This window comes from Ciconia boyciana, chromosome 8 (assembly GCF_034638445.1).
Source record: "Ciconia boyciana chromosome 8, ASM3463844v1, whole genome shotgun sequence".
Taxonomy (NCBI): Eukaryota; Metazoa; Chordata; class Aves; order Ciconiiformes; family Ciconiidae; genus Ciconia; species Ciconia boyciana.
In genome coordinates, this window is record NC_132941.1 from 30,978,743 (window position 1) to 31,006,412 (window position 27,670).

The 27,670-nt window shown below is 35.3% G+C and overlaps 1 protein-coding gene across 2 annotated transcripts in view; it reads left to right on the forward strand.

Moving 5' to 3' along the window:
* The window catches only part of CTNNA3 (catenin alpha 3), a 548,079-nt gene that overhangs the window by 289,752 nt on the left and 230,657 nt on the right, over positions 1-27,670 (forward strand). For both annotated transcript variants that reach the window (XM_072870046.1, XM_072870047.1), the window contains exons 7-8: positions 18,060-18,140; positions 24,028-24,180. In XM_072870046.1, coding sequence (XP_072726147.1) covers positions 18,060-18,140; positions 24,028-24,180 — 234 coding nt within the window. The remainder of the gene's footprint in view (positions 1-18,059; positions 18,141-24,027; positions 24,181-27,670) is intronic.

The window sequence follows — 27,670 nt, forward strand, 5'->3', positions numbered from 1 at the left end:
ATAATAATGTAATAATGTATAATAATGCTCATATAAAGTGTATTTTCATATAAGACAGGAAACTTACTGATCTTGATTTGCAGTTGAATCAATTTGTCATCATTGAGCCTTAGGTGAATGAGTTTCTGCAGTTAGCAAAACTGAGTAAGAAAGGCTTTAATTTTGTTCTGGCACATGTCCAAAAAACTGAAGATACTTTTGGAATGTGTTGTTAGAACCATGCTGAATGGTCCAAAAACCTGTGGAAGTTAAATTCTTCATGAGGTCACAGATAGTACCTAGCATCCTTTGTATGAACCACCAGCTTTTAGAGTTTCAGTCTGAGTCTTCTGTGCTGGCTTCTGTCACTTTGCAGTACATGTGCTAATGAAGGGAATTAATTTAAAAGCAGTTTAGCAACTTCTAAAGTTCATTTAAATATAAATTCCAAGAGTGGTACCAATGTTGTCTGTGCTCTAAACAAGTGCATCTTGTGCACACATAAAATTTATGGTATTTGCTGGCTTATTAATCAGTGCGTTGAATCAGACTTTTGTCTCACTTAAATACGGATTAAAAATTGGATCAGTCTTTTTTTATAACAATTTAACTGTTTTAACAGTGCATATCATTATGCAGCAAGGAGTATGACCCATATTTTGTGAAAGGTGTGTTGTAGTCAGTGAGAGTCAGAGGACACTAATTGAACTGCTTCTGTAATAGTAGAGACATATTTGGACCAAAGATTTTGTTTCTTGAACTTCAGTTTCTCTTTCAAAAGATTGGAAAAAACTGATTGATAAAGCCCTGCTTTGCAATTCCACATTGCTGACTAATAAGTCAACAGTAAACCTGTTGAAAATTACAGATATTGTTTTCAGACCTGCTTGTGTTAGCCTTCCCAAGGTGCCATTCTGTCACCTGGCTTGTTCATGCTCAACTTTTTTCCATTAGTAAACTTACTCCCTAAGTGGGAAGCTGTTCATTTTCTGCCTCAGTCTCCAGAATCGGTTGATGCCTTCATTTTGTGGCAATGTCTCTTCCTATCACAGTTGAAATGGATGAGGAACTAGCTTCTAAGTGATTATGTGTTTTTTAATTCCAATTAGTACTTCATAAATTCAGGCATGGCAGTGTTGCATGGAACAACCTCAGAAATTTAAAGTTAGCAAGAACTGGCAACTCCTGTCATTCTCTGCCCTATGTTGAATGTTCTGTAGGGTTGATGCTGGATTCCAGTTGCTTGTTTTTTCTTTCTTCACTGATTTCCATCATATATAATTTAGAACCTCTGAGTATACTACTCTTTGGCATTTCAATTATATATGAAAATGAAAGCAAAATGTTGTTTGTGCTTCTTAGCAGCTTGTTCTTATTTTCTTTTTTAGCTTTATAAACAAAGTTGTGTACGGTATATTTAGGTTTACCAGCTCTTTCAACTAATGCATTGAATCTTTCAGTTTTGTTGTCTTGTTTTTATTTAGGCTCAGGTTACAGGTAAAATTTAAGTGTATTTATCTTTCAAAATGATATTGGGTGCCATTAGGTAGGATCACTTTTTAGTGGATGAAATTTGTTAAAAGTATAGCACTTTTTTGTATGTTGCATATCACACATTGTGATTGCTAACAAACTAATATTAAAACAGTTAATGATGTTAAATTAAAAGTGCAACATTTTCAGTAAATGACATAACTAATATATAGGGTGATAAGTGGTTAAAGATATTTTGCATATCATGGGATATTTATCTCTTTATTGTATGATAAATAAGTGGATATTAGTCACTGTATTTCATTTAGCCTGTTTGATCTACCCTATGCACATAATTTGTGCTATCACTTGAGTGGTGATACTGCTTACTGCAAAAACAGTAACAAAGCTAACATAGCTATAAGCATCATTTTTTTAGGTTTTGTAGACTACATATGTACTTAGGTATACTAAACAAAACTGCACTTCTTAATATTTTTGCAAGTACTACAACTTCCTTCCCTCTCAAAACTTTTTGAAACATGGATAAAAATACCCAGAGGCTCCATTGTCCATATAGTGTTAGGGACTTTTCAGAGCACACTGCTGTTGTGCTGCTTATGGTGGATTTCACTGACATGTTTTAAAAGCTCGATTTTGTCCCAGTATCTATAGCCTCTATCTACCTGTTTTTCTTCAAATGTCACTAATTTAAGAAAGGGAATGCTGTTTTTTAGATGCTTGAAAGTGCCATGGGATTACCACTGATAAATAATGATGATTTAATGAAATCACTGTTATGTTGGACATCTCTCAGCTTTTGGGTTTGGACTTGGTCAGTATGGATTACGTGAAGTGATCCTGCTTGATTATGTAATTTACAACACAAAGTTACTTTTTCCTTTTTCTTAGGACGGGTTTGGATTGTCTCCTCTGGGTAGTGCAAATCAGACATAGCTTCTCTGCCATGTAGCTCTGTCTTCTGTTCTCCTCTCTTGATCACTCAGCGAGCACAAGCAGGTGCCCTGAGAAGGTTAATGGGATTCCCCCAAAGCAGGAGAATCTTTTAGTTGGCACCTTCTCTGCTAACATAGGCTTAATGTCTTTAGGCAACAAGTAGTGTGCAGGGATCATGGCATGTCATTTATTGCCATCTTCTGAGTTCAGATAGTGGCATGGTTCTTTATGGCTTTCTTTAACTGCCATAGTTTCATTAGATGGTGTGTGAGGATCCAGGTATTTCTGAACCTGGATTAGCAGAAAGATAATCTGGAAGCATTTTGGCTCTTCTCACTCAATTTCCTGCACTCGGCATAGCTTAACAAAGCACCAACATTGAAGTCCTTCATAAGAAGAGCCTTCAAGTTTGTCACTTTCATGTTTGAGTGTGGTTTTTTTGTTTTTTTTTTGTTTTTTTTTTTCATCTCAGTACCTTTGAGTTTAAGATATGTCAGTGTATGTCTGTAGTAGCAGTTACGTGTTAATTCCCATTTGAGGTTTCCTGAGTGTAGCAAAAATGTCCTGTATATTTAATTTGCTGTTGTTATGGATGAGTATAAAAGAAGTGTATCAGTAATCTTAAAAAAAATAAAAATCACAAGCCTGAGTTTGATAGTTTTAAACAAGCAAAACCAAGTGCTGGTTCTGCAAACTCCTTTCAGTTCCAAGTACCCTTCTCACTCATGCCTTGTGAGTAGGAAACAACAACTCTTCCATAATTTATCATTTAATTTCTCTTTCATAATTACAGAACAAACCTTGCCTGGAATATTTACTTTGCCTTTTCTGCTTAGCTTTCCCATTCTCTTTTTTTATGATTTTGATTTTGTTCTTACTAACATTCTTTGCACATACACTGTCACATCAGATTTGCTCTTTATGTAATATGGCTTATGATAGCATCCATTTTCTCTTATGCTATCAGCACAATCTGACATAAAGCCTTTTCATGTACAATTGCTCTCATATTTTCTTGGATCCCATTAATGCGGTTTTGTTCAATTATTATTTTAGTTGTTTTTAGTATATAATAGTGTCATGTGATTGTAGAGGTATTTCGTCTACATTGGAACACATACTCCAGTTAAAAATGAACGTACGCACCCTTTAATATCCCTAAAAGACAGACATTTAAATGTGTACCTTCAGTGTGATAAATTTAAGTAGTTTGATAAAGGAGATATCCACAAACGTTTGTTTTTAGGGTGTAAATACACTTCAGTATATATGATATAACAAGTGTATTTTGAAATATATTTATTTACATACAAAAGATGATGCCAAACTGAAGTTATACTTTCAGCACTGAGTTTTATAATATTTTTATACTTTCATAAACAGTTGATATTTGAATTGATTCCACTTTTTTTTTCCCCCACAAATAGGCATATAATTTTCCTTGTGATTTTAGAATAGGGATGTAGGCATATCTTGTGGTGCAACAAGAGTGGAGTGGGAGGGATTAGAGAAGAAAGCTTACTTTCTGCCATACTGTTCGTAGTACGATTGCAAGTATTTTATTCATGAAAGCCTGAAGAGAAATATATCTAATAAGTATCAATATTATCTTCATTCTCAGAATCTCATTCACAATTTTACTATATGCTAAACTCTCTTTCCATGGCATTTATTAACAGTAGTTTCCATGGTAACTGCGAGTATTTATGTTTCAAATTAATAGAAAATTTGGTTTTCTTCGATTTGCAATGCTTGAACAGGCGGCTTTCAAATACGGTAAGTTGTCAGGTTAGTCACCCAGTTTTGTGCACTTGCTGTTTTCAGATTTCCAACAGATCAGCAAGCAGTATTGGCAGTTCTTTCAGTCCAATGAGTGTTTAGAAAGTAAACCAGTTACAATCTGACATATTGTTATCTGTATTTATATTTACATATGTATGTGTGAGTATTGCAGTGCGTTTGAATAATATGTCTATGTGTATCATCAAATGCATAGATATATAGTTAATCGTAACAAAACTTGAAGCAGAATGGAGATGGTGGAATTAAGGTTCTTCTTCACACCTATCATGTCCTATCAGCAGGACACATACTAGCACAATCTTTAAATGCGTGCTTGAATACTATGTTTTCTCCACATGAATGATGTTTCATACACCACACAGAGTCAATGAGCAGTCGCCTTCTGAAATTTTTCAATTTACTAATGCTTACTGTTGGGAGATCTTTGTGTCCAACTGTTTCCAAGAGGACTATCTAAGTGAGTGGCAAGCTGTATGTGGGCCTGCTAGTAAACTGCTGAAAGGAGCCATCCTACAATAGTCAGAGCATGTTGTAAGAGTCGTCAAAAACTTCTGTGGCTGGGCTGAGATTGTACCTCAAGATGGCTGCTGTGTTGCCACCTGGAGCTCCATTGTCACTTTTATTAAATGCTACAGGATCTTTGAAGAATCAGGAGATGATGTGCCTTTTGGCAGGGTGGCACTACCATCAGTAATTGCATGAGAAACTTCAAAACTATCTGCCAGCTAATAAATGAAAATGGTAACTGACTGCACCTGTTGTTAGAATATATACAAGGACTTGCAAAGAATAAAGAAGACTTCCTTACCAATAAACTGTTCCTTGAAGTTTGCAGCCTGTGTGGACATTCGACTTCCACCTGTCTTTTCTTATTCTTCTTTATGCTCCAGTCGTGTGGTTGAGAGTTAACTGAACTAGTGGCAGTTACTCTGACCTATGTACACCATCTTGAGGAGCAATAAGGGAGGTCTGAGAGTAAACACTCTGTAGATATTATAAGGAAAAATTTCAAATCTTATATAGTGGTGCATGAATGTGCCCACTTTTAGAGTACGCAAACAGACTGCATATCTTTTAAGACCCTGGTTACAGGTCATTATAACACAACCTGAATATTTCTTCAGTATAAATGCATCTGTCTGGATTTACATGTACATTACAGCTAGCGAACAATATTGACAACGATCCTACTTAACCTTTTGCTTTTAATCTTCTGACTTTGTGTATTTTTAATGTTCTTTAAACTTCACATATAATTCAGTAACACACATTTATAGAAAGAGGAGGTTACTCATTAGGTTTCAGCCATGTATTAATTTATTTCATTGAAAGTGAAGGAATGAGTATAAATCTTAAAGGAAAAAATGTTCTTTGAGCTCTGTGATATTACTGCATTGGTGAAAAACTCACTTTATTGCATTTTTCTGATTTTTATTTTTTTAAAGCTCCTTTTCTCACATTTTTTTCTATTGTATGGTGGCAGTGTACAACCATATCTCTGGTATTATGCCAATAAAGGTATACCAAGTGGGTGCGGTGTCTTAAAGAAGCAGAATGCTTGCCTACCTTCAACACAGCATTTGCTAGACCCTGGGTTTGTAATTTTTATTGATCTCTTGATAAGACAATAAGTAGCATACTTTAAAAATATGTTATCCTGCACTAAAAACCTAATTTAAATCTGTTAGGTTTTTTTGCTTCTGATATGATATGTACGTTCAGCAGTGATAGTCCATGAAACTATCGCATGTCATTGGGTATTCACACACCTTGCCTGGTTCTACTTCAACTGAGACAACTGGTATCATTACAAAATGCTGTCACCAGGTTGCCAACCACTGATTTCTCTTTTACAGAGCATTTGTGTTACCCATTGCTTCATTATGTGTGGCTACCTAGAAGTGTGAACACTACTGTTAAAATCAATAGGCCATACCTCTACATGCCATGTTCCTCTTGACCTCTGAACTTCATCAGTCTGCATTACTCTTACCTTCTGTAGCCACAAGTCACCATGCTTCCTGTATCTTTTCTTCTACCTATGTATTAATAGATCTCCTTGAGCTTTCTGCTAATATCAAGGACTTTTCATTACCGTTTACTTGATCTTCACTGCTGCCTGTCAGTTAAAAGCTTACTCTGTACAATTAATGATGCATCAGCACAGGATTTCAACTTACACACATCTCTCTTAAACCTTTAATGAATCTTTCTTCTGCTCCTAGCTTTACCCAACATAATTCCTAGATACTTTTCTACTGATTCTGTTCTAGTCAGATACTTGTATTTCTTTTCCTTTTTTGCTATACTCTTTCATAGAGCTGATGACATTTGTAGCAAATTTAGGTTAATTTATAGTACATGAATTCTTTGGCTATTTAAGGATGTAAATGGTTAAGAAAAAGAAACATGAAACTCAGAAATCTTAATTTAGACAAAAATTCTCTACAATGTTTAAACTAAAAGTTCTGCAGAAAAAGAACTTCCAACATAAAGTATGATCACTTCATTAGAATGTCAAAAATGTTGCATGCTGAGTTTGAATTTTTCCACCGTTTTTTTTCTGTGTAGAAATAAATCGGGGAAAAAACAGCAGAGAATTTCTGCATAGAACTGCAGAGGAATATGGCCTGAATAGCAGACTTTCTTGATCTCATGCAGGATTCTGCAAATCCCTGCCCTGTAGGAGACTCTAATTTTCAGTTGTCTTCCCTGCATGCCATCACATACAGCCTCCCTTGCTCCGCTTGTTAGCTGCTACATTTAACAAATTGCTTTTTTTTCTTTCTTGTAGCACAGAAACCCAGGATCTTCAAACTTGTACTGAGAGTATAATCTAACAGCCACAGTAATGCTCCAGTTTCTCACTGTCCAAATCAATCTGCTAAATAAATGGCTATGCAATGGCCTCTTTCCTGCCAGTTGTCAGTGTAAAAGGATCATTCAAGTACTCTTTTATCAATCTCTTTCATGTTCTTTCCCCCATAAGTGCTAACAGCAGAAACTACCTGAAGTAGAATAGATTTTCTCAAGTTAACAGTAGTGATTTTTTTAAATAACATTTGAGTATTGAAAACATTTAAGTCATGAGCTTCTGGGAATAACACCTTGGAGTCATTTCATTGTGTTGCTATAAATAATGGTATGTTTTATTCAGGAGTGACTGATAGTACTGAATTCACCTGGTGAAGTGATTGCATCAACTATTATTTGCTCTGACAATCCCCAAAGCATCTTATGTTGCTACCTCTTATCTTGTAGTCCTCTGTATAGACAAGACATGTATAAAGGAATTCATACAATCTGGATTCATTATATGTACAGGATGCTGATGAGTGTTTAGCTGAAATATTTGTAAATTTGAGAGCTAAATGTTTAAACCACTTGCCTTATTCCTCTCCCTAAAAGCTGGATTTTCATTCACTGCACATTCCTAAGTGATTCCTAGCCTCCTAGATTCACATATTACATGATAGTATCGTGTTAAATTAAATTAATTGCTCTGGATTAGAAAGGGATTAACTAATACATTTAATATATAATTACATGGAATTACAGGTTTTGTCTGTTTGGGGTTTCAGCCTTTAATTTTTATTTAAAAGTACAGTTATGAACAAAACCAAATCCATAACCTGCATGTTAGCTGAAATGACCAAACTTTGCCTGGTTTAGAGCTGAAGCGTTTGACAAGTAGCTATTTTCATAAGGTTTGTGTCTGTAGACCAAGTTCTGTCATGGTTCCACCCATGTTTGTCTCAGCTTCCTTCAAATCATTCCACAGAAATGTTACAGAGTATGGGATACGTGTGAGTGAAACTAAATTTTTTTTTTAGAATAATTACAAATGGAATTTCCTTTGTTTATGGACATGTGCATAGCTGAAATCTCAGGTCAAGGGAATCAGGGAAATTAATCTTAATTACCCATCTATGGTGATACAGGAGTATGCTGGTTTTTGCATTAAAAGAAATATCATGGCATGTCTGTTCTATAAGTGATCATGAATAGGATCATAGAGATTATCTCAGAGTAATAAATATGTCAACATAGCAAACTCCATAAAGGAAAAAAAGAAATTACCTTCTTAGTTTTACCGTTCTACCTTCCTTACCTCTTGATGTTACTCTCTGATATAATGGAAATATAAGGAGAAACTGTGATGTTATTGGATGGTATGGAGTGGCTATGAGGACTTGAAAGAGATCTTTTTTTCAGAAATATATTTGTAATCACTATATATATTTAAAAAAAAAAGTGTGTGTTTGTGTGTACATATGTATATAATGCTGATTGATTTGAATGCTGTTACACTCCTCTTAAGTCTATAAGAATCTATTTATGTAGTACATAGTGCATTAAAATACCACATCTAAAACCACAGTAAGATTGGTTTTGTTGTCTTGAAAAATGCAGGATGTGCCTTTGCTTTGCTGCAGAAATACCTCTTTGGAATTTGTACTAACTCAATCTATCCCTCGGTATGGAAGAATTCAAGTAGCTTAGTGCTGGACATTTCTTCCTGTATATGACTCCTGTTTAAGACTATAACTTTTTGATTTAGAGTACAGATAAGACCTTTAAACAATCTGGATGATGAGGACTGTCTCAGCAACTGTACTATATTTTATTTTGAATTTTCTTCCCCCTCCATCCCCTTCATCCCTCTCATAACAGCATATAATCTCCAAGCAATTTATATGATAGTTCATCATAGGAAAATCTTATGCTGCTGCTGTAGGATGAGCTTTTCTCCAACTAATTTCCTATTTTCCTGCTGTAAAACTGCCAGAACACTTTGGTGAATGGTAGATGGATATTCAATTAAAAACTTCTGTACTAGGAACTTAGAAAATTGCTTCTTAGTAAAAAGCAGATTAACCTTGAGTATGCTTCTTGTTGTCAGTTCGATAGTATGGATATTGCTCTATTTCTAGTTATGTTTGCCTTTCCTTCCTGCATCATCAGTGAATGACAGTAATATCTGATGAAAAGAAATTTAACTTCTTTTTTACTCCCTGCTGACTTCTCCAATAGTTTTAAAGTTGAAATACAAACCAAAATAAAGTACCATTGGCCTTTATGATTTCTCTATGAAGTGTAAAGACTGTCATAATTCAAGTATTAAGTACTGTGTCTTTTGATTTTGCATTAGAAATAGTAAGTGATGATTATATTAGCTTTGCAACAGACCTGTTATGATGCATTCACTTCCTGTGACTCTTTTCCCCAAATAAGTAGCAGAAAAACATGGGGTTTTTTTAGGATCACCTTGGAATCATGCTGAATTTTTCTAATATTGCCAATGTGAAAAAGTAAGAGAAAAACGGATATAATGAGATATTTGCCTTATATATCAGAAAGAAACAATAAAAATTGAAAAGAACCTAGGTTCCTCCTTCCCTCCTTTGGCTTGCTTACAGTCGCTTTCAAGAGAATTTAAAATTAAGAATTTAAGGTCCCTATTCTCTTACCAGAAGCCAGGGATCCAGCTCTGTCCTTTGAGACACCGTGGCTACCCTCCCCAACTTCAGTTGCCTGACGCCGATGTTTCAGATTGTGGATTAGAACGGGCAATATTGTGCATATTCCAGCAACATAATTCTTTCTGAGAAATAAGATTAATTAGGATCTGAAAATTTCTGCTTTTTCTTTTTAATTAAAGGATTATACATTCTAAATATTTTTTTCTTTTTTTTTTTTTTTTTAGGCTGTTTTATGCATGCTCATTTAGAACTAAATTTGGTTTCCAGTATTAGGAACTAGATATAACTGAATTCTAAAAAAGAATTTATGCTGAGAGGCTTTAAATTCAAGACTTTTCCTGCATATCGATTGAGAAAGGGTAATTCACACAGTGAGGAGAGCCCTCAGTACTCCAATTGGTATTGATAGAGGTTGAAGTAATTCATTTCTTAGGAGGTGCTTCACATCTCACAGGATTAGATCCATAGGGAGCTGTCCATGATGGCTTGAAGAGGAAAAAAATGAAAATCTCATATTGAAGCTGTTGAGAAAAAAATATCTATAATGAGAAACAGTTCCACATGAAAGATTCCTTATTTGCCCAGTTGCATATGATTTTCCGTGCCCTTGTTTTTTTTTTTTCCTTGGCTTCCCCCCCTCCCCCTTTTTAAATATACTTACTTGTTTTTCACAGAAATAGGTTTTCTTGAGTGAGGTGTCTTAAAAAAAAGTGCACTAGACTTGGTTTATTAGAGTAGGGAATCTGTGTTACCGAGTAAATATAGTGATTTTCAACTTAAAATACTCATGGGTTATTCATTCTTTGTTTTTGCTATATTAACAAAGGAAGGTAATAAATATACTTGTAAATTAATTTCCTTTTGCAGGTTTTTGATGTACATTAAAAATATGCTTTGAAATGCTTTATGAAAAGGCCTGGGAGTTTTTGCCTTTCCAAAGGAATTTTTCTTCTTTAAAATGTCAGAAATGTCACGTTCTGCCTTTACTGTCTTGTCAGAGGATTCCTTCTAAAATGTTCATTTAAGAGATTTCTCAGGCAGCAGTTAATAAGGTGGCACTGCTGTGAATCCTTAAAGATTTTGGAGAAAAAAAAAAATAGAAAAACATGCATATAATTGTTCATGCATCTAAATAGTCCCATTGTTTCAATGAGGTTATTTGCACTCAAAAAGTTATTCCTATCCACTTCCAGGATGGGGAACAAAGAGGTCTTTTAAAAAGTTTGTTTAAAAGCATGAGACATACTTGAAAACTAGAATTGTGAACAACTGGCTTCCTTTTGTGTTCAAATCTGACACAAACTTGTCCATTGAGATCTATAGCTTTGGGGAAGATCATAGTTTTGGTTTATTTAACTAGACACATGACCTTCAACAAGGGATCTTGTTTTTCACTTGGAAGTTGTACTTTGAGGAGCAAGTTGAAAATTTGAAGGGTAAAATATTTTTTCCATTAATTCTGCATGTAAGGGGCAAATATTCCCAGGGCCTAGTGATACAAGAAAGTACAAAGAGGTACTTAACAGCATTTAAATTTATTTGATTTTGCCTATTGGTTACAAGAGTTTTTGTTCCTGCTGTGCTGGGAACTGTAGGATTGGGACTGAACAGTAATGGGACTGAAGGATTTATCAGTCTAAAATGAGACAAAAAGGCAGTAAGAAAGAAAACTTACTTGAGAGGTCTGTTTATTTTAGATTGAACTACGAAGCCAGATGCATTTGGGTACAAAGAGCTGTTTGATGAGAAGCCGGTTGAGGCTTGATTTTCATGTTCTGGCAATAGTATAATTACGGTGCCCCAAGATAAACAGGGACTCCAGGGAGCCTAATGCCAGAGAAGTTTCTGTTGCTGTGCAGTGCAGATTCTGCAGCTAGCACAGGCAGTGCAGGGAGCAAGGGGCAGGGAGGAGGCTCACACAGCAGCCTGGTGGCAAGCAGGTTGACTAGAGTAAGGCCCACTGGTGGGAGAACCCACTGGTGGGTTCTAGTTACTTGTTCCTCAAGAGGAGGTGTCAGAGGGAGGGCGGGTATCCATACGGAAATAGCTGCCCCGAGGCCTCACTTTGGCAAGAACTGTGAAAAAGACAGAAGTTATTCAGACACTGCTGATTTGGACCTTCCATGCTGTATTATGTTGTTCCCATCATCAGGATGTTTCTGGGGCCCTGTTATCGTTCTTGTGGTGTGGCTGCCCCAGGCTTGGCACTTCTCACAGGTGTTTCACAGCCAAGCACTCATCTTGGATTTCTTCACTCTTCATGTGACCTTCAAGGTGACAAGTCCTTTGCCTTCTCCCCACAAAGAATGTAAGCAGTGAAATTAGTTTTATATACTTATTGATGGCTGAAACACTGTGTTAACTAATTTTGGCAGAAGCAAACCCACTGTAATCAAGTTGACAAACTTCTTGGCCCTTCTCTATTAGTTCATATGTTTTAACTTAAATGAAGACTGCAACAGGATTGAACTGGATCTTCCCTTATAAAGGCTCATGGTTTGGGTTTTTTTTTGAGACAGATGCTTGCAGTTGTCTTTACTTTGTTGAATTGCACAACAGGATTTGAAAGATCAGGGTTTCTATGAGCTGGGTGTGAAAAAATTCTTATTTTTTCTTTGCACAACAAATCCATGCATGGAATTTTCCCAAGTAATGGCAACATTGTTTCAACACACTCAAAAAATTGTGAAACTACTTTTTATACAATTTTTTTTTTCATCACTGTTATGGTTTTGTCTAGAATTCAAAATGACTTTATAATTCAAAAGAGGAAACATTTATAAGCACCATATACCAAAAAATGTTAAATGCTAAATTGTATCAACAGACATAAAATGCCTGGTATCTCTATAGGGACTGTGACTTTGTTTTAGTATTTTATTTAGGTTGGGTGAGGGTTTGTTTTTTTTATTAAGGTAGAATGTACAGGACCCTATAATTATTGAGTATAGGATTATTGTCAGTCAACACATAGCCTGAAATGATCAGTCATTTAATTAGAGCTCTGACATTTATTAACTTACCACAGTATTGATTGGTGTTTACCTTTTAGCTTGACATTTTTTGAATATTTCCATAGAGAACTGATTTCAATAAATGTGCTAGTCTTTTTAAAAATAAAATTGTCCTTGGATACATTGAACTAAATCAAAAGATGTTTATCACAGAGTCATGGTACAGCTGCTGGAGATAAGCAATGAAAATCATGCTAATGGGTTGGATTTTTTCTCTCTTCAGTCCTCCCAAGATTGTACAATGAGTGTTTGGGAACAGACACATCCCAGGAAACAAAACATGTGCTCAGTTTCTGACCATACGCCTTTAAGTATGGAAATCTATTTTCAGGAGAGACTTTGAGTACAATATGGATTAAGGTTATAAAGTTGGTTTTAATCATGTATGTAATTTTAAACATTCCAGGGAAGTATCATTCCTTTCTTTTAACTTCTGTTATTTTAAACTAATATGTAAGCCCAGGAATGCAACATGAACTTGCATCTGGATATGCTCAAACATCAGGAATGCCCTGAATCTCAAGTCTGTTTTATGTGTTTACAAATAACTCTTTATAGTGCTGTTTAAGGGAAGAAAGTCAGGATGCCTATCAAGATAAATTACTTACTGCTTTGTAGTTTCTGTAGTCAATGGCACACGCAGATGTGTATGATATAACTCTGCTTATATTGATGTAGTCTGTTTATAACCTTATACTGCCCAGTACTTGCATATATTTATTCCTTTACAGACAGCTTGGCCGAGGAGTACAGCTCTTAAAAATTCAGAGTGAGGCTCAAGCTCCAGGTTTTGCATTCACTACTCCAACATCACTTTTTCTGTATAGGGGACTCAGATAGATCCTGACCACTTCTTCTCTTTGCAGTCTAGATCCTAATTCAGCTGTTGTATCTTGAGGCCCTGCATAATGGCATGGATAGAATCTCCTGACTCTGTTGTTGCCATACAAATACTTGAAGGAATCCTTTAGGACTAAAGTAAAATAGTTTTTAAGTTTATAGCTAAGACTCCAGCTGTTCCGGAATACGGAATTCAGAAGACATCTGATCTCACTATTGATGTGATAAGTTAATATTGCTCCCTTTAGCTCCACAACATTGAAAAACTAGTCTACAGATGTGTTTTTGAACATGTATGGCTACTTTTGAAAAACAACGACTATATGTGAAATCTTGGTACCTATTTCAGGTGGATATGTCCAAAATATCCAGGGTGCTTCATGAAGGCCTATTACAATTTACTTTTAAAAGTTTGTGGTTTTTTAAATATAAAATGAGTATTTTGGGGGACTATTCACAAGACAAAACTTCAACCTACCAAACTAGGTCTCTCTCACCACCATCTATAGTGAGTAGAGGCTCAGGACCTTCAGAGGTGATGCAAAAGTGATTACTTTCTCTGATGACTATAAGGGGACTTCAGGGTTTGCAGCCTTGCAAGATTTAAGTAAATCCTTGTGAGTACTTTATCACCAGCACGTACCCAAATAAACTGGCTCCATTTCACTTGGCCAGATCTTGTTTATTTTAGTCCTGCTAATGAGAGTACTTCAGTTCTGTGTTGTAACTGAATTCTTGATTATGGCTAAAGGGGGGGTGTTCTTTGATTCACATAATGAATACTAATAGTATTTACTGTTTTAATACCTATGTCTGATTGTATCCTTTTATATATCCTTTTTTTATATATTTTTTTTAAATTTAGCCCATGTCTGTTAGCCTCAGTACTTGAAGAGATTAAATGATCACTTAAGTAGTTCTGCCCAAATCTTCTTTATAATCTACTGATCAGTTTTCAGATGGGAGACACAGTGCAACTATTAGGTAAACATTTTTAGCACCTCAGAAGTATAAACAAAGTGAAACTAAAAACCTTATCAGAATAACTATATTCCTTTGTTAAGCTATCTCTTCAACTCAACAAAGTATGAAGGTTGTAGAATTACTGCTGTCTTTGTTAATACTGTTAACTGTTGGCATGTACCCACCAAAGACTCCACTGGAGACACGTTCTTGAGTCCTTCGAGGTCGGGTAGTTAATGCAAACGTATTAGTTTGCATCTGTATACCTTGGAGTGCAGAAGGATCTGTAATGCCTGTGAAGGTCATGATCCCCTGCTGATATAAATTAACTCCATTAAAAACAGTGGAGATATGGTGACTTGTTTCAACTGAGAATCTGCCCTTAGATACATACTGTTTTAAATGAAAATCGGACAGGAAAGATTTTCTGCACATGTGGTTTTTGAGTCATTCAACTAATGTTGTTTGCCAGTGTGTGAAACAGATAGGCCTGTATTATTGGCAATACTCAGCATTTATCTTCAGGCTATGCAGTGTTAATTAAAAATACTTGATTTCACTTAGTGGAGTATTAATAACAATGTGACTTAGTGCTTGTAAAATGTTTCATATGTTAAAAATGCATTGAAATAAGAGCTGGATATTGCTTGTAATATCCTCAACAAGGGAGCCATATAGCCGTTACTACGTAGATTTTACAGAATAAAACTGTAGCTGAGTGCAGGAAAACTGAGAGAAAGGAGTGAGCTCAACTGCATGATTTTTGAAATCCAGAGCCTAGAATAATGTACATAATTTTCCTAGCCTTTTTCTTAATTAAGTCACCCTGTACAAGAATTAACTATTTGAGGATAGACTTGTTTGTTTTTAAGTACAGCAGTCATGAGAAGAATGTTAATTGACAAGCAGATGGAGAATATTGCAGACAGACATGTTAGCTATATCACTGGAGAGTGGAACATAGTGTAGAGATGTTCAGATCATATTTAGTTTCACTATGCCATTGTTTTAATATACACTTTTAAAAAATTAAATCTGGTATTTTTCAGCTATTAAACAGCGTAATCATCTAGTGTAGATCTTGAACTGTTACCGTCACGCACATATTTGAGATCGAAGTCTGTAGAGGAATATAAACTTAACTTAAAGGAGTAATTCAGCTTTCAAAGGTACTTCGGACCAATGGACAATACCTTACAGAAGCTGGACAACACGGTGCGAGGCCACTGATGTTTAAGGCTACTCCCACAGTAGACTTTGTAGTAAGGTGTCCCCCTGACTTTAACAGACTGTACACAATTTTGAAATACTTACATCTTTATATGAAGGATTTATCTAAACAGTAATGTGTTTTTTTGAGTTTTAAATTTCTTTAAGGAAGAACGAGAGTCTGCAGTTATGGGCTTACCCACATTCTGGGCTTGTCCCCTTTCTACAGTCTGAAGCTGCATTTTACAATGTATTTAATTCTTGGGGAAAACACGAGGTGAAGAATAACTTCAATTACAGTTAGGTTTGCTTTCTAGACTATTGACAATTATGTTAGGAATTTTCAAATAAAGTATTTTTTTCCTTGTTCACTGTTCAATATTTTTATGCCACTTGCTGAGTGAGGTTATTTTGTATTAGCTGTCTCAAAGATTGAGATTTGCTTAGAGCCAGTTGTATCATTAGTTGCCACCTTTGAAGTTACAGCTTACTAGAGAACTTTAAAAAAATCCCAATATTTTACATTGATTCTGTCTTCTTAGAAAAATAGGCTCTAAATATAAAGCTTTTAAAGGATGTGCCAATGTGGAACTGCATCTTTGCCATCTGAAAACACATAGGCATTAGCTGAGTTGTATCCACAACGCTTTTACTGGTCCTGTTTACGTAGCAGTTTAGAAGGGATCAATGTTGTTGTCAAGGCTGACAATAGCTTGCAAAACATAGCAGAAGAATCATTATTTACTTCGGTTCCTATGCAAGCATTGGTATAAGAAATGGTCACATTACTATGAAATAGAAAGTCAGTATCTACCTTTAGGGATTCCTTGAAGGTCTCAAGGTGAAGTTCAGACCTCTCTCCAAGACCTGTGTTTGATCATCTGTTCCCTGCGAAGACTGTAAGCAATTTCAGAAACAGAAAGTAGTAGGAAAATTTCTAAGTTACCCTGAATATTTAAGCTCAATTTTTTAAAGTAATTGTTCCTTTCAGTTGATAGAGAATGTATTAATCATTTCAAGGCATTTATTACATTATGCATTCACTTTTAATGTAAAAGTTCTTTCCTGATCATCTCTAGTCTTTGCTTTAATATTAAGCATATTGCTCTGTTCACAGACTATTATTTTTTTTTTAGCAAGGAAATAACTCTGACTGAAGTATGATATATTGTATATAACAAGGTTATACACCTAGGTGCCTACAAAGATATTACTACTTTTGTTTTCACTAGTATTTATTTTAGTATGATTTCCAAAATGAGACAGTCGTGTTCGTAATATAGACTTCCTAGTGTACTGTAACTGAAGCCCAAATATTGTGGTCGGTATACATAGCTATTTCTTTAACATTTATGAGAATCTGGTCCTTTCCCTGGAAATGTAATGTGTACTGACTTGAGACTTTGTGTAAAGACACTTTCACTGTTTGTGGTCTCTTTCCTTTGGACCAGGGCAGTCCAAGGTAGTGAGTAATAAATGATTGCTTTAGAGAAACAAAGTTCATCAGACATTTTGGATTTTCATATAGTTTCTACACTAACATGAAAAAAAAGACTATTCAAAACAGCTAGTAGACACAAAACTACTATGGTAATATTGTATAGAAAAAATGCTGGACAGTACAATAAAAGTGTTAACTACACTTTTCAAACAGCTAATAATGATATAAGCACTTTGCTTATAGATAGAAATAAGAAGTTAAGATTATTTGGAAAGTATATAACTGATTCTCTTAAGACCTCTCAGATATCTCAAGAGCTCAATCTTCTATTGATGCTGAGAATGAATGTGCTGTTAAATTAAGAGATCGTCCATTTTCATTGACAGTGTTTGCATTGCAACATCTTGGACATTTTGAAACTCACCCATTCTGTTTTACAGGAGTAAAATAATGAATGCTGCAGACTAAAGAGCTACCAAACTGCATTGTGGGCATCTGAATTTTTATAAATTGCTTGTAGAAAGATAACATAATTTTTCATATGAATATGGTGATAATGGATTAGCATCAATAATAATAATTATATTAATGTTGTTCCATAAGTAAGCCTGGACTATAAAAAGAGTATTGCAGCAATTCAGAAGATAAAAAGTGTTTAATTTCGTTCCTATATACTGCTAGTAAAGCATATGTTTTGAATCAGTGGATTATGCTTAACATCACAAATTGGCATTCTGTGAATATTGTGGTACTGGCTCCTGAAACGTATTAAAATTCAAAAAAATTCTTAAGCATGTATGATTTACCAAATGCTCTGATGAACTGAGGACACAAAGAACATGCTTGCTAAGAGATCACAAATAACCATTGTTGTGTTTTCTATCATATTTATTACAGACTGACAAGAAAGAGAGAAGTAATGCCTTGAATGTTGCAATAGATAGTATGTGCAAGAAGACAAGAGACCTTCGCAGACAGGTAAGGAACCTGGGGAACTGAAAAGGTAGGAAAGGAGACTTGAAGGATGCTTTTCCAAATTGCTATTTTCAGTTTTTGTAGCACTGCATTTTGAAAATAAAGATTTCTTCTATACTAAAAAAATACTGAAGGTAGTTACACTATTCCACAGAATATATACATACAAATTCTCAAAACTGGGAAAAAAGCCTACCAAATGATACTGGCTGAATATATGTACGTACATAGGCAAAACTCTGCATGTGTACGTGTCTAAATATGTATTTGCTATAGAAATACATCAGTAATGTACTTTGGACAGCAAGATTTGTTTTATTTTAAATAAGCTTGAATTATTATTAGTTGTTGGAACAGATATCTTGAAGAGACCACTGGGTCACTATGTCTAGTTCTTTACAGTTGTGAGAACTCATACAACAGAAGAGGGTCCTTGGAATACCTGGTCCATGGTCCACCCACCCATTTTGCATCTCAGTATCCTAAAACTAATGTAAGACATGGACCAAAATCCACAGCTTCAGTGTACTGCAGAAGGTGAACAGTAGACATCAGCTGTGTTTACATCCTTTCTCTGCAAGGAACATCTCTGAGAAAAATTGCAAATTCTGTTGAAAGTATATAACATGCCAGTTTAGAAAAGAGAGAGCTAGAAAGCCAGTAGTTCTTTCAGCCAGGCTGCCACAACCAACTATATGAAAATTTATGGCTACACAGAACGTGAGCACATGCTGCTTTCATCCTGTCTTTAGCTGTGGCTATTTATCAACTCTCTGGTGGAAGAATATCCCTCCCAACGTTGTGTACAGTCTTACAAGCCAGCCTATGCTTCAAGATGATGAATAAATTCCTTCCTGTCTCCCATAATCAACCAGGGGAAGCCTTGAAAGATGAGATGAATACAATATAAATATAGTGTTTACAACTAACTAGCTATCCAATTTCTGCTCACATTTCATCAAAAATATGTTCAGCTCAGACACCCGGTGACTTGCACCACAAGCTCAGTGTGGCTAGGAACTCTCCCATTCTGTCCTACAGTCTCTTCCATGAGTTAATTAAACCCTAGCTTGTAACACTTTACTGACTCTGCTACAGTGTTTAAAATCTGTTAACTAATTCAATTTGTATGTTTCTTTAAACCTTTGTAAAATGTCCAAGCTGAATGTAATCATGCCTAATTTATAGTCAATCTAGAATCAGGAGTTTTCTCTAACCAGAGCAGCTCGATGGCTTCTTGACATTTTCCACTGGAAGGTATTTATGAGACATATTTCGTCTACTTATTCCAATTCTGTGTTCATACATGTGAATTGCGTAAGAATTGTTTTAGGAAGAGTGCTTACTGCATGTCTAATTCCTGATCTGGGAAACATGAAATTGTGAGTTCTGTGCCTGCAGATATTGCAGTACAGTCTTATTTGCTTTCACTTATGAACATTCATTATTCTGTCTCCCAGCTTTTTTACTAGAAACATGAAAATTGTTATTTGGGCTACTCTTACAGCTTTTATAACACTGAAAATTTTTTTGAATGATAATATGTACCATAGCTGGTATTACATTAGGCACTCGTAGTAGATTCGGGGCTGTGGGTGTGCACAATGTACTCTGCTTTCAGTCAATTACTGAGATTGCCTCTGCAAAATTGGGGTTGAAGATGAAACCTTATAAAGTTGTATTTTTGAAATCTCTTCAGTGTAGTGCACAATAAACAAAACCATCATATAAGTGCTGGCCCAGTCACAATCACCACCTGATTTTGGGTTATGCCATGGGCCGCTATGGAACATCTTTGTAGACCACAGTAAGTAAAGTGAAGGAAGGCTTGTATCTGGCAAGACTTGAAGGCAAAAGTAGCTATCTCAAGAACAGTGTATTCTGGAACTTGTAAAAATCTCTAGCTTTTCAAATGGAAGAATTTGTATTCACTTCAGGAACTTGGCCAGTACTTGTAGGGATTTTAAACTATTCTGTTTTGTTTTGATTTTTACTTGTATTGTGCCAAAGATGTGCATCTCATTTGTTTGTGTCCAGTTTTACCTAGATCACTGCTTCCCTGCCTAGTAGAGCTGTATGAATATTTAGGAAGGAATTGCCTATTCAGTCCAGTTTCTAATTCTGAGAAATTACCATACTCAGTTCTTACCTCCCAGTTGTTTCCCAGCGTACCATGAATGGACTGCACAGATGTTTCTCATATGGTTGTTCTGCAGTTTTGGTTGGTTGGGTTTTTTTGGTTTGATTTGGTTTGGGTTTTTTTGTTTGGTGGTTTGTTTGGTTTTTTGTTTTTTGTTTTTTTTAAATAAATGTTATTCCTGATTATTTTCTTGTATTTCTATGTTGCTGCTTCATCATGGATAGCTTTTTCTGAACACAAAGAAGATTGCCTTCCTGGCATCCCTTCGAAACAGGAAAGAGAAATCCCTCAATAATAACTGATCTTTAGTTCTTCCAGGACTTTTGCCAGTGTAGTCTTGTGAGGCAATAGGCAAATAGAGGCAAACACAATTTTCTGTACTCATCAGGATACTGATGTTTAATAGTGTTGCAAATAGCTGCTGAGATCTTCTTCTCTACCCTACACTGTTTGTTTTTGACAACCTTATGCTCCATGTTTTATAAACAACATGTTTCTATGTTATTTTTTAATGCACTTTGATATCAAAACAAAAACCCTGTATGCCTCTACTTCTGGAACAGTCTGCTCAAAGGGTAAGAATAAGACCTTGCACCTTAAAAACAAAACAAATTGTCAGACATCATCCTCCCTCTGCTTTCCCTCTTCTGATAGTGTCTCTTTCACTTAAAAATATGAGAAAAAAATGTAACTATAGCACAATAACTTCCCTAGCCTACTGGTGCTGTTCTTTGTCTGTTTATATGTCTCCCTGTATGGCTACTTAGCTTTTAGCATTTTGCTCTAGAGGTGGCCAGAGTCAGAAACAGACTTGTTTTCCACTACTGAGTTGTGGAAAAAATGATTGTTATGATTAGGACGAAGAGAAATAGATATTGCTTCAGATATTCCTTTTTTCTTTTGTCTTTTTCCTTTCTTTGTTCTACATTGTATTTCTTCGTTCTTTAATGCTATACAAGCCGTCTTTTAAAAATCTCAGCTTCGTATATTCCTTCGCATAGATGAAACAGGAACATAATTTCAAACTTGTTTGTATTCAGCAAAGACACAGCATTATCTTTTTTTGAAGAAGATGATGCATTTCACTGTTTAATTGCAGGATAGAGGATTTCTTAGAACAAAATAATAATGATAATTTATATGTGAAAGGTTAATTAAACCAAGCAAACCAGTAAAAAGCTACAGCAAAGAATTATGTGATGAGAGATAAAATTAGGCTGCTGGTTTGAAAATTGGATGCCTGAAGCTCACCACAAATGTGACTAAGGTCACTGCAGTCACTGGTCCTCAAATAATACATTAAGGCTGCGAAAGTCCTACAATCTGGGATATGGAGAACGCAAAAATATTTCTCTTGGAGGTAATGAATCGTCAGCCATGGATATGGTTCCACAGCTTTGTGTTGCTGATAATTGTAAATTGAAATCTTAATGTTTAAAATGTGATTCCTCAATGTCACATTCACATGCTTTATTTTAAGCAGGCAAGTATGTCTGTCTTCTTCAGTTGGACTTTTCCAACACAGAAATTTTAACAGGTAACTTGACAGAACTGGAGGTTCAATGTATTTTGTTCCTGGTAGTGAAACTTTTTATTATCTCTTTCTTTTTATTTTTTTAAATTCCAGCCTGGAAAGCTGGGAATGTGAACATGATAGTAAAAATCCAATTTTGTATTGGAATCCCATAGCCTTTGTCAATTACTTTTGAGAACATGCTATTTATCCAGGTAGTATATCCTAATGTGATAAGCTACAGTAAGTTAGAAGGAAAAAAACATTCCAAACATAAAGTTACCTGTATTTTTTTGGAAGATTTGTCTGTCCCATGTGCCTGGTGAGTCAATGAGAGCTGGCTTTAGATGGTGAGGCTATCCAAAAGCTAGTGGTGGAATTCATATCCAAATCTTGTCTTGATAATTAACAGATTTCTCTACTATTATTTCTGCTGTGCATGTTCACTGCACTACCTACAAGGACAGTAGCATCAAAAAGATTGTGGTTTTTTGCATTTTTCTAGCTGTAGGAGTCTTTACTTCTTCTACTGAGTTTTCACATAGATACTTCGGAGCAAAATGCTAAATGAAAACATGTCCTTTGGCAACAAACCTGTCAGCATGTAAGACCTTAAAAGCTTTTTGTGTTCTTTCTGTTCCAATCAATATCTTTTATATATATTGTAAAAATAATTTTTTGCAGTAGGAAATTGAGTGAACTTGATAATTTAGTTGCATTGCATGTATTGTTACGATTGGTATATTTCTTGTAGTGTTCTGTGATTAAAATGAACAATTGCCATGTGTAGGTTTATAACATGGAAAATAACCTCTTAAGTGAAGTAATGTCCCAATGATCAGTTATAAGCTTACATGAAACCTAATTTGAGAGAGATAATCTCTAGCCGAATGTTACACTTCTTTAATAATTTAAGTAAAAAGTTAAAGAACAAGTAATTTAAATAGAGAAAATTGAACTTCAGACTCATTTATAGTTCTTCTTGCTCTATTATTCTATTATCAAATGGCATAATCAGTAATCTCATTGATATAATTACCATGAAGGCCACCATTTTGCTAATCAAACTGTATCACTGGGTTTTCCAACAAGGTAGAAAATATTTGGGTAATTTTGCAATTATGAAAACATGTGTCCTGGTTTTGGCTGGGATAGAGTTAATTTTCTTCCTAGTAGCTGGTATAGTGCTGTGTTTTGGATTTAGGATTAGAATAATGTTGATAACACACTGATGTTTTAGTTGTTGCTAAGTAATGTTTACACTGGTCAAGGACTTTTCAGCTTCCCATGCTCTGCCAGGTGCACAAGAAGCTGGGAGGGGGCACAGCCAAGATAGTTGATCCAAACTGGCCAGAGGGCTATTCCATACCATATGATGTCATGCTCAGTATAGAAACTGGGGGAAGTTGGCTGGGGGACAGCAATTGCTGCTCAGGGACTGACTGGGATCGGTCAGTGGGTGGTGAGCAGTTGCATCACTTGTTTTTTTTGTTTTTTTTTTTTTCTCTGGGTTTTGTTCCTTTCTCTCTCATTATTTTCCTTTTCATTATTATTATTATTATTATTATTATAATATTTCCATTATTAAACTGTGCTTATCTCAGCCCACGGGTTTTCTTACTTGTGCTTTTCCGATTCTCTCCCCCATCCCACCAGGAGGGGGGAGAGTGAGTGAGCGGCTGCATGGTGCTTAGTTACCAACTGGGGTTAAACCACGACAACATGTGATGTAGACTATATTGTGAGTGCAAACATAATTAAATTAATATTTTCTTTGTAAAATGAAATAGTCTTCTCCCTTGGCATCTGAACTTTAAGAGAGAATACCCAGGAGATATTAGGTTTGGTCTAACAGTAATTTTTCATGTGTGGAATTGTTTAAGTAGTCTATTCTGTTCATCGAAGAACATGGATATTTGTTTGTCTCCCTTGATTTCAACATAACTAGTACATTTTTTAAGTGTTTTATGTATCTGTACTCGCACACACATACACTCACACATACAAACATGTGTATTTACATAGTGGTATATTAAAATTGTCCCTAAAATTAAAGAGAGTTTTCTGTGTAATAGATAAATTGCAGCTGCAGTACGTTTCGGACACATAATCCTGCAAATAGTGCAGGAATACAGTGTGTACGTGTTTATGTTATAAAATACTAATGGACAATAATTACAGTAGACTTTAATAAATAGTCCAATTAGCAGGTACTAATGTAATGCTTTCTTTTGCAGCTCCGTAAAGCCATTATAGATCACATCTCAGACTCCTTCTTAGATACCACTGTTCCACTTTTAGTTCTCATTGAAGCTGCTAAAAATGGAAGAGATAAAGAAATAAAGGAATATGCTGCTATATTTCAAGAACATACCAGCAGGCTTGTGGAGGTATGTTTGATGGAGTTGCACTTTTTTTGAATATGTGGTATAAGTGGCTTGCCACTGCACATTTCGTTTGCTGGCAGATATCGTAAAACAATTAAGCTTGGCATTTCAGAAAGAATACATTAATGGCCTAGGGTAATAGTAAACATACTCAATTCTTGTATATAATGGTATGCAGTAAGATAGTGGGTTTTGTCATATTGGCATTTATATAGTATTTCATTGCACAGAAATTAGGTGGTGGGGAATTCTAATTTGATAAATTAGTGTAAGCCTTTCCACAAAGATATTCAGTGGGAACTTGATCAAGTGTGTGATTCTAAGGAGTATTAGCTCAAAGTGTTCAGAATACTGCTACCCAAACTATGTGAGACACGGTATTAGTATTAGTTGTTTGCCAGCTTTCTCACTTTGAAAGCTTATAGCCTGTGTAATGATATGCTGAAGAGGAAATGGTGTTCTGACACACAGTTTAGAGCCACGAACCCTCTAGCAGACTGAAAGCATGTTGGCGTATATGCTGAATAAATTCACTCGCATACATTCTATACTGACTATTCATTTCTAAAGGATATACTTCTTTATTACTTATAAATTATACTTCTTTGTCACTTAGAAATTTGGAAATTGAATTGCAGGGAGATTTTTGTTTGTTGGACAATCAGTCCTGCAAATGTGACTAAATAGTCACTGACTTAAACTCATTCAAATCGGAGCTTGAAACGCTGCTGGAATACTGAAGTCATGGATTTTGCAGGAATATTATCTCAAGCGCTTGTAAGGAATGCGTTGCTAATTTTTGTGGGGCTTTTTAAGCTTTTAGTGCTTTTGTGTGCAGTAATGCAAAAATGGGAAAAATCAATGAATTCACTCTGTGGCTGAAAATTTACTTAGGAAAACTATTTGTCTCAGAATGAATTCATTAATCTTGGGTGATCTACAGATAATGAAAGACAAATAGGTAAACAGCTAAGGTAAAAGTAGGGTATTGCATTTATGTTTCTCATCATGGTTGTGTAGTTACAGAATAAGACTAGTTATTCTCCAATTTACAAGTGACCATGCTGCAAAATCAAATGAAAGCTAAAACACAAACCTAAATTTTTAGAAGTTTTTCAGATTTTTAATACTGAAGCTAAACCAGCCTGAAGTGGCTTGATTTTTCAAAAGGACAGGTGATCTCTGAAGATCAGATAACTTTACTGGATTTGGAATTAAGTCTAGGTCAGCTGAAATACCCAAATCATTACTTCATTTAGATGATATGAACTTAAAAATCCAATATTCATTTCCTTTCATGGGTTTGAATTTGTATCCCAAATGTAAGAAATAGCTGGCCATCAGGGTAGGTTTGTGATTAAAGAGGCTTATGGCTGCACAGATACACTGCCCAAAAAATCTACAGGGACATAAGGCAGCTTCCTGTGAACATAAGACTGCCCAGAAGATAGCTATCCTTAGTGATGTAGGAAAAACTATAGCAAAGTTTTGCAATTCCAGCATAGTTACTACCTAGAAAGGAGGGGGGAAAAAAACCCCCAAAACAGTAAAATGTCCTTTTTCAGCATAGACCTTACTAGTCCATTTCGCAGTGTCCCTTCTGCAAAATGATAACCAGACTAGACAGTGATGCCTCAAAAACTTACAGAGATTGCCTTTGTTCACCTCACTGAATGATTAACTTGAGAACCCTCTGATTTTACCTAAACTTATTACTTAACTGCTATTAAGCAGAGCAGTCTAAGAGGGAAAGTATGCGTATAGTTCATGAATGTAAATACTAGTCGAGATTCATTTATCCAGATTATTCTGAGGACATCAGACAAATTTATTTTACAAGCAAATTAGTAAATCATAAACAAATCATGTGAGGGGATAAAAGCAAGAGTCTCATGACTGTTGTGTAAAAGGGGTTCTATTACATGGTAGACTGATCTTACTGTATGTGTAAATATACGGTGTGTGTGTACATATTTATATTTATGCTGTGACTTAATATGCTGCCTACAGTGAAGAAAACATACTTTTAAAAATGTTTTAAGTAACTGGCTTTCAGAAAGACTGAACACAGTGCCACCTCCTATTGTTGAATTAGTTGTTCCAAATTGTCGTTTTACTGGTGCTTATATCGTATGCTGCTATTGAAAATTAACATAAAATAAAATTGAAGTTATCTTCTGGATACCTACTAGAACTGAAGTATCTTATTGAAAAGTTGCTTATATTGGTTTAATGCACTTACCAGTATCTCTAAGTGTGAGCTTGATCGATGGCTTTTTGAGAAAAACTGCTAGCCTATCAGATGTAAAACAAAACAAAAAAGAAAAAATATTAACAGCTAAGCAAGTGGCCACAAAGGGGCTTTGTACATATAAACAGATTTATCTGATTTTTAAGAAAAAATCAGTCATTTCCAATAGCATCATCAAAGAAAAATATTTATGGCAGCTGTTTTGTGGAAAGTGTAATACCAATTCAATTTCTATAAATGGAATAGCATTTAAATACATTAATGCTGTAAATTGGAACCATATTTTGTTTTTTAGTGGCCTAAAACCTGTTAAGCTGAGAATATATATATATTTTTAAATTGACAGTAGTCGAGCACTGCACTGTTGCTTTAATTTGTCAAAGAATATAACAGATAGATAGACTTAGATCTTACTAATCTTAGTTTTCACAAGTGTATGTACTTCAGAAATACACACATACTTCAGAAACTGAGAAGTGGTAAATATGTATGGAGCTTGGTTGCCAACTGAACATGGTGCCATGGGTAATGGATATTCCATAGAAATCAGGTAATGCTAAAAGTGCTACCAAAACCAGGGGGCCTGATTCTGCAAGAAGGACAGGACAGATAGAAAGGAGATGAGTTGGCTTTGAATCGTTGCTACTTCTATTATCCATCTATTTATCAAAGAATTTACTTTTTCTTGGTGAAACTTCTAATGTATAACACATTCGTTCCTTTGTTATTTATTTCCTTCACTGTTATAAAAGCCAACAAACAAATCCCCTTACAACTTTCAGGTTATGAAATCAGGTTATAAATCTGGAAAGCTAGTCATGTATGCTATTGCAGAATTGGGTTTGATCTCTGCAACTGAGAATAACTTAAGTCCAGTATTGAAGTGCAGGATCATGGGTGGCATATACCTGGCTATGGAATACTAACAGAGACAATAGTTGAAGGTAAAATATTTTAAAAGCTAAACAGCTAAGAAAAAATTGGTACAAAAATTGGCATACGACAGTAAATGTACTAGAGAAGGCTGGTAGGTGAGGTAGATGAGACATCAGACAATTGTAATATAACTATGAAGGCAGTTTTACCATCTACATGTAGTTGTGACATCCAAGGAGTTGGATGGATTGTGGGCACCAAATGATACAGCAAAGGCCAGTGATGCAAGCAAGACTGCCCATATTGTTAAATACATAATACCTTATTTATCAGAAGAAAAAGGTTTTTTCTTTTGTCAGCTGCAGA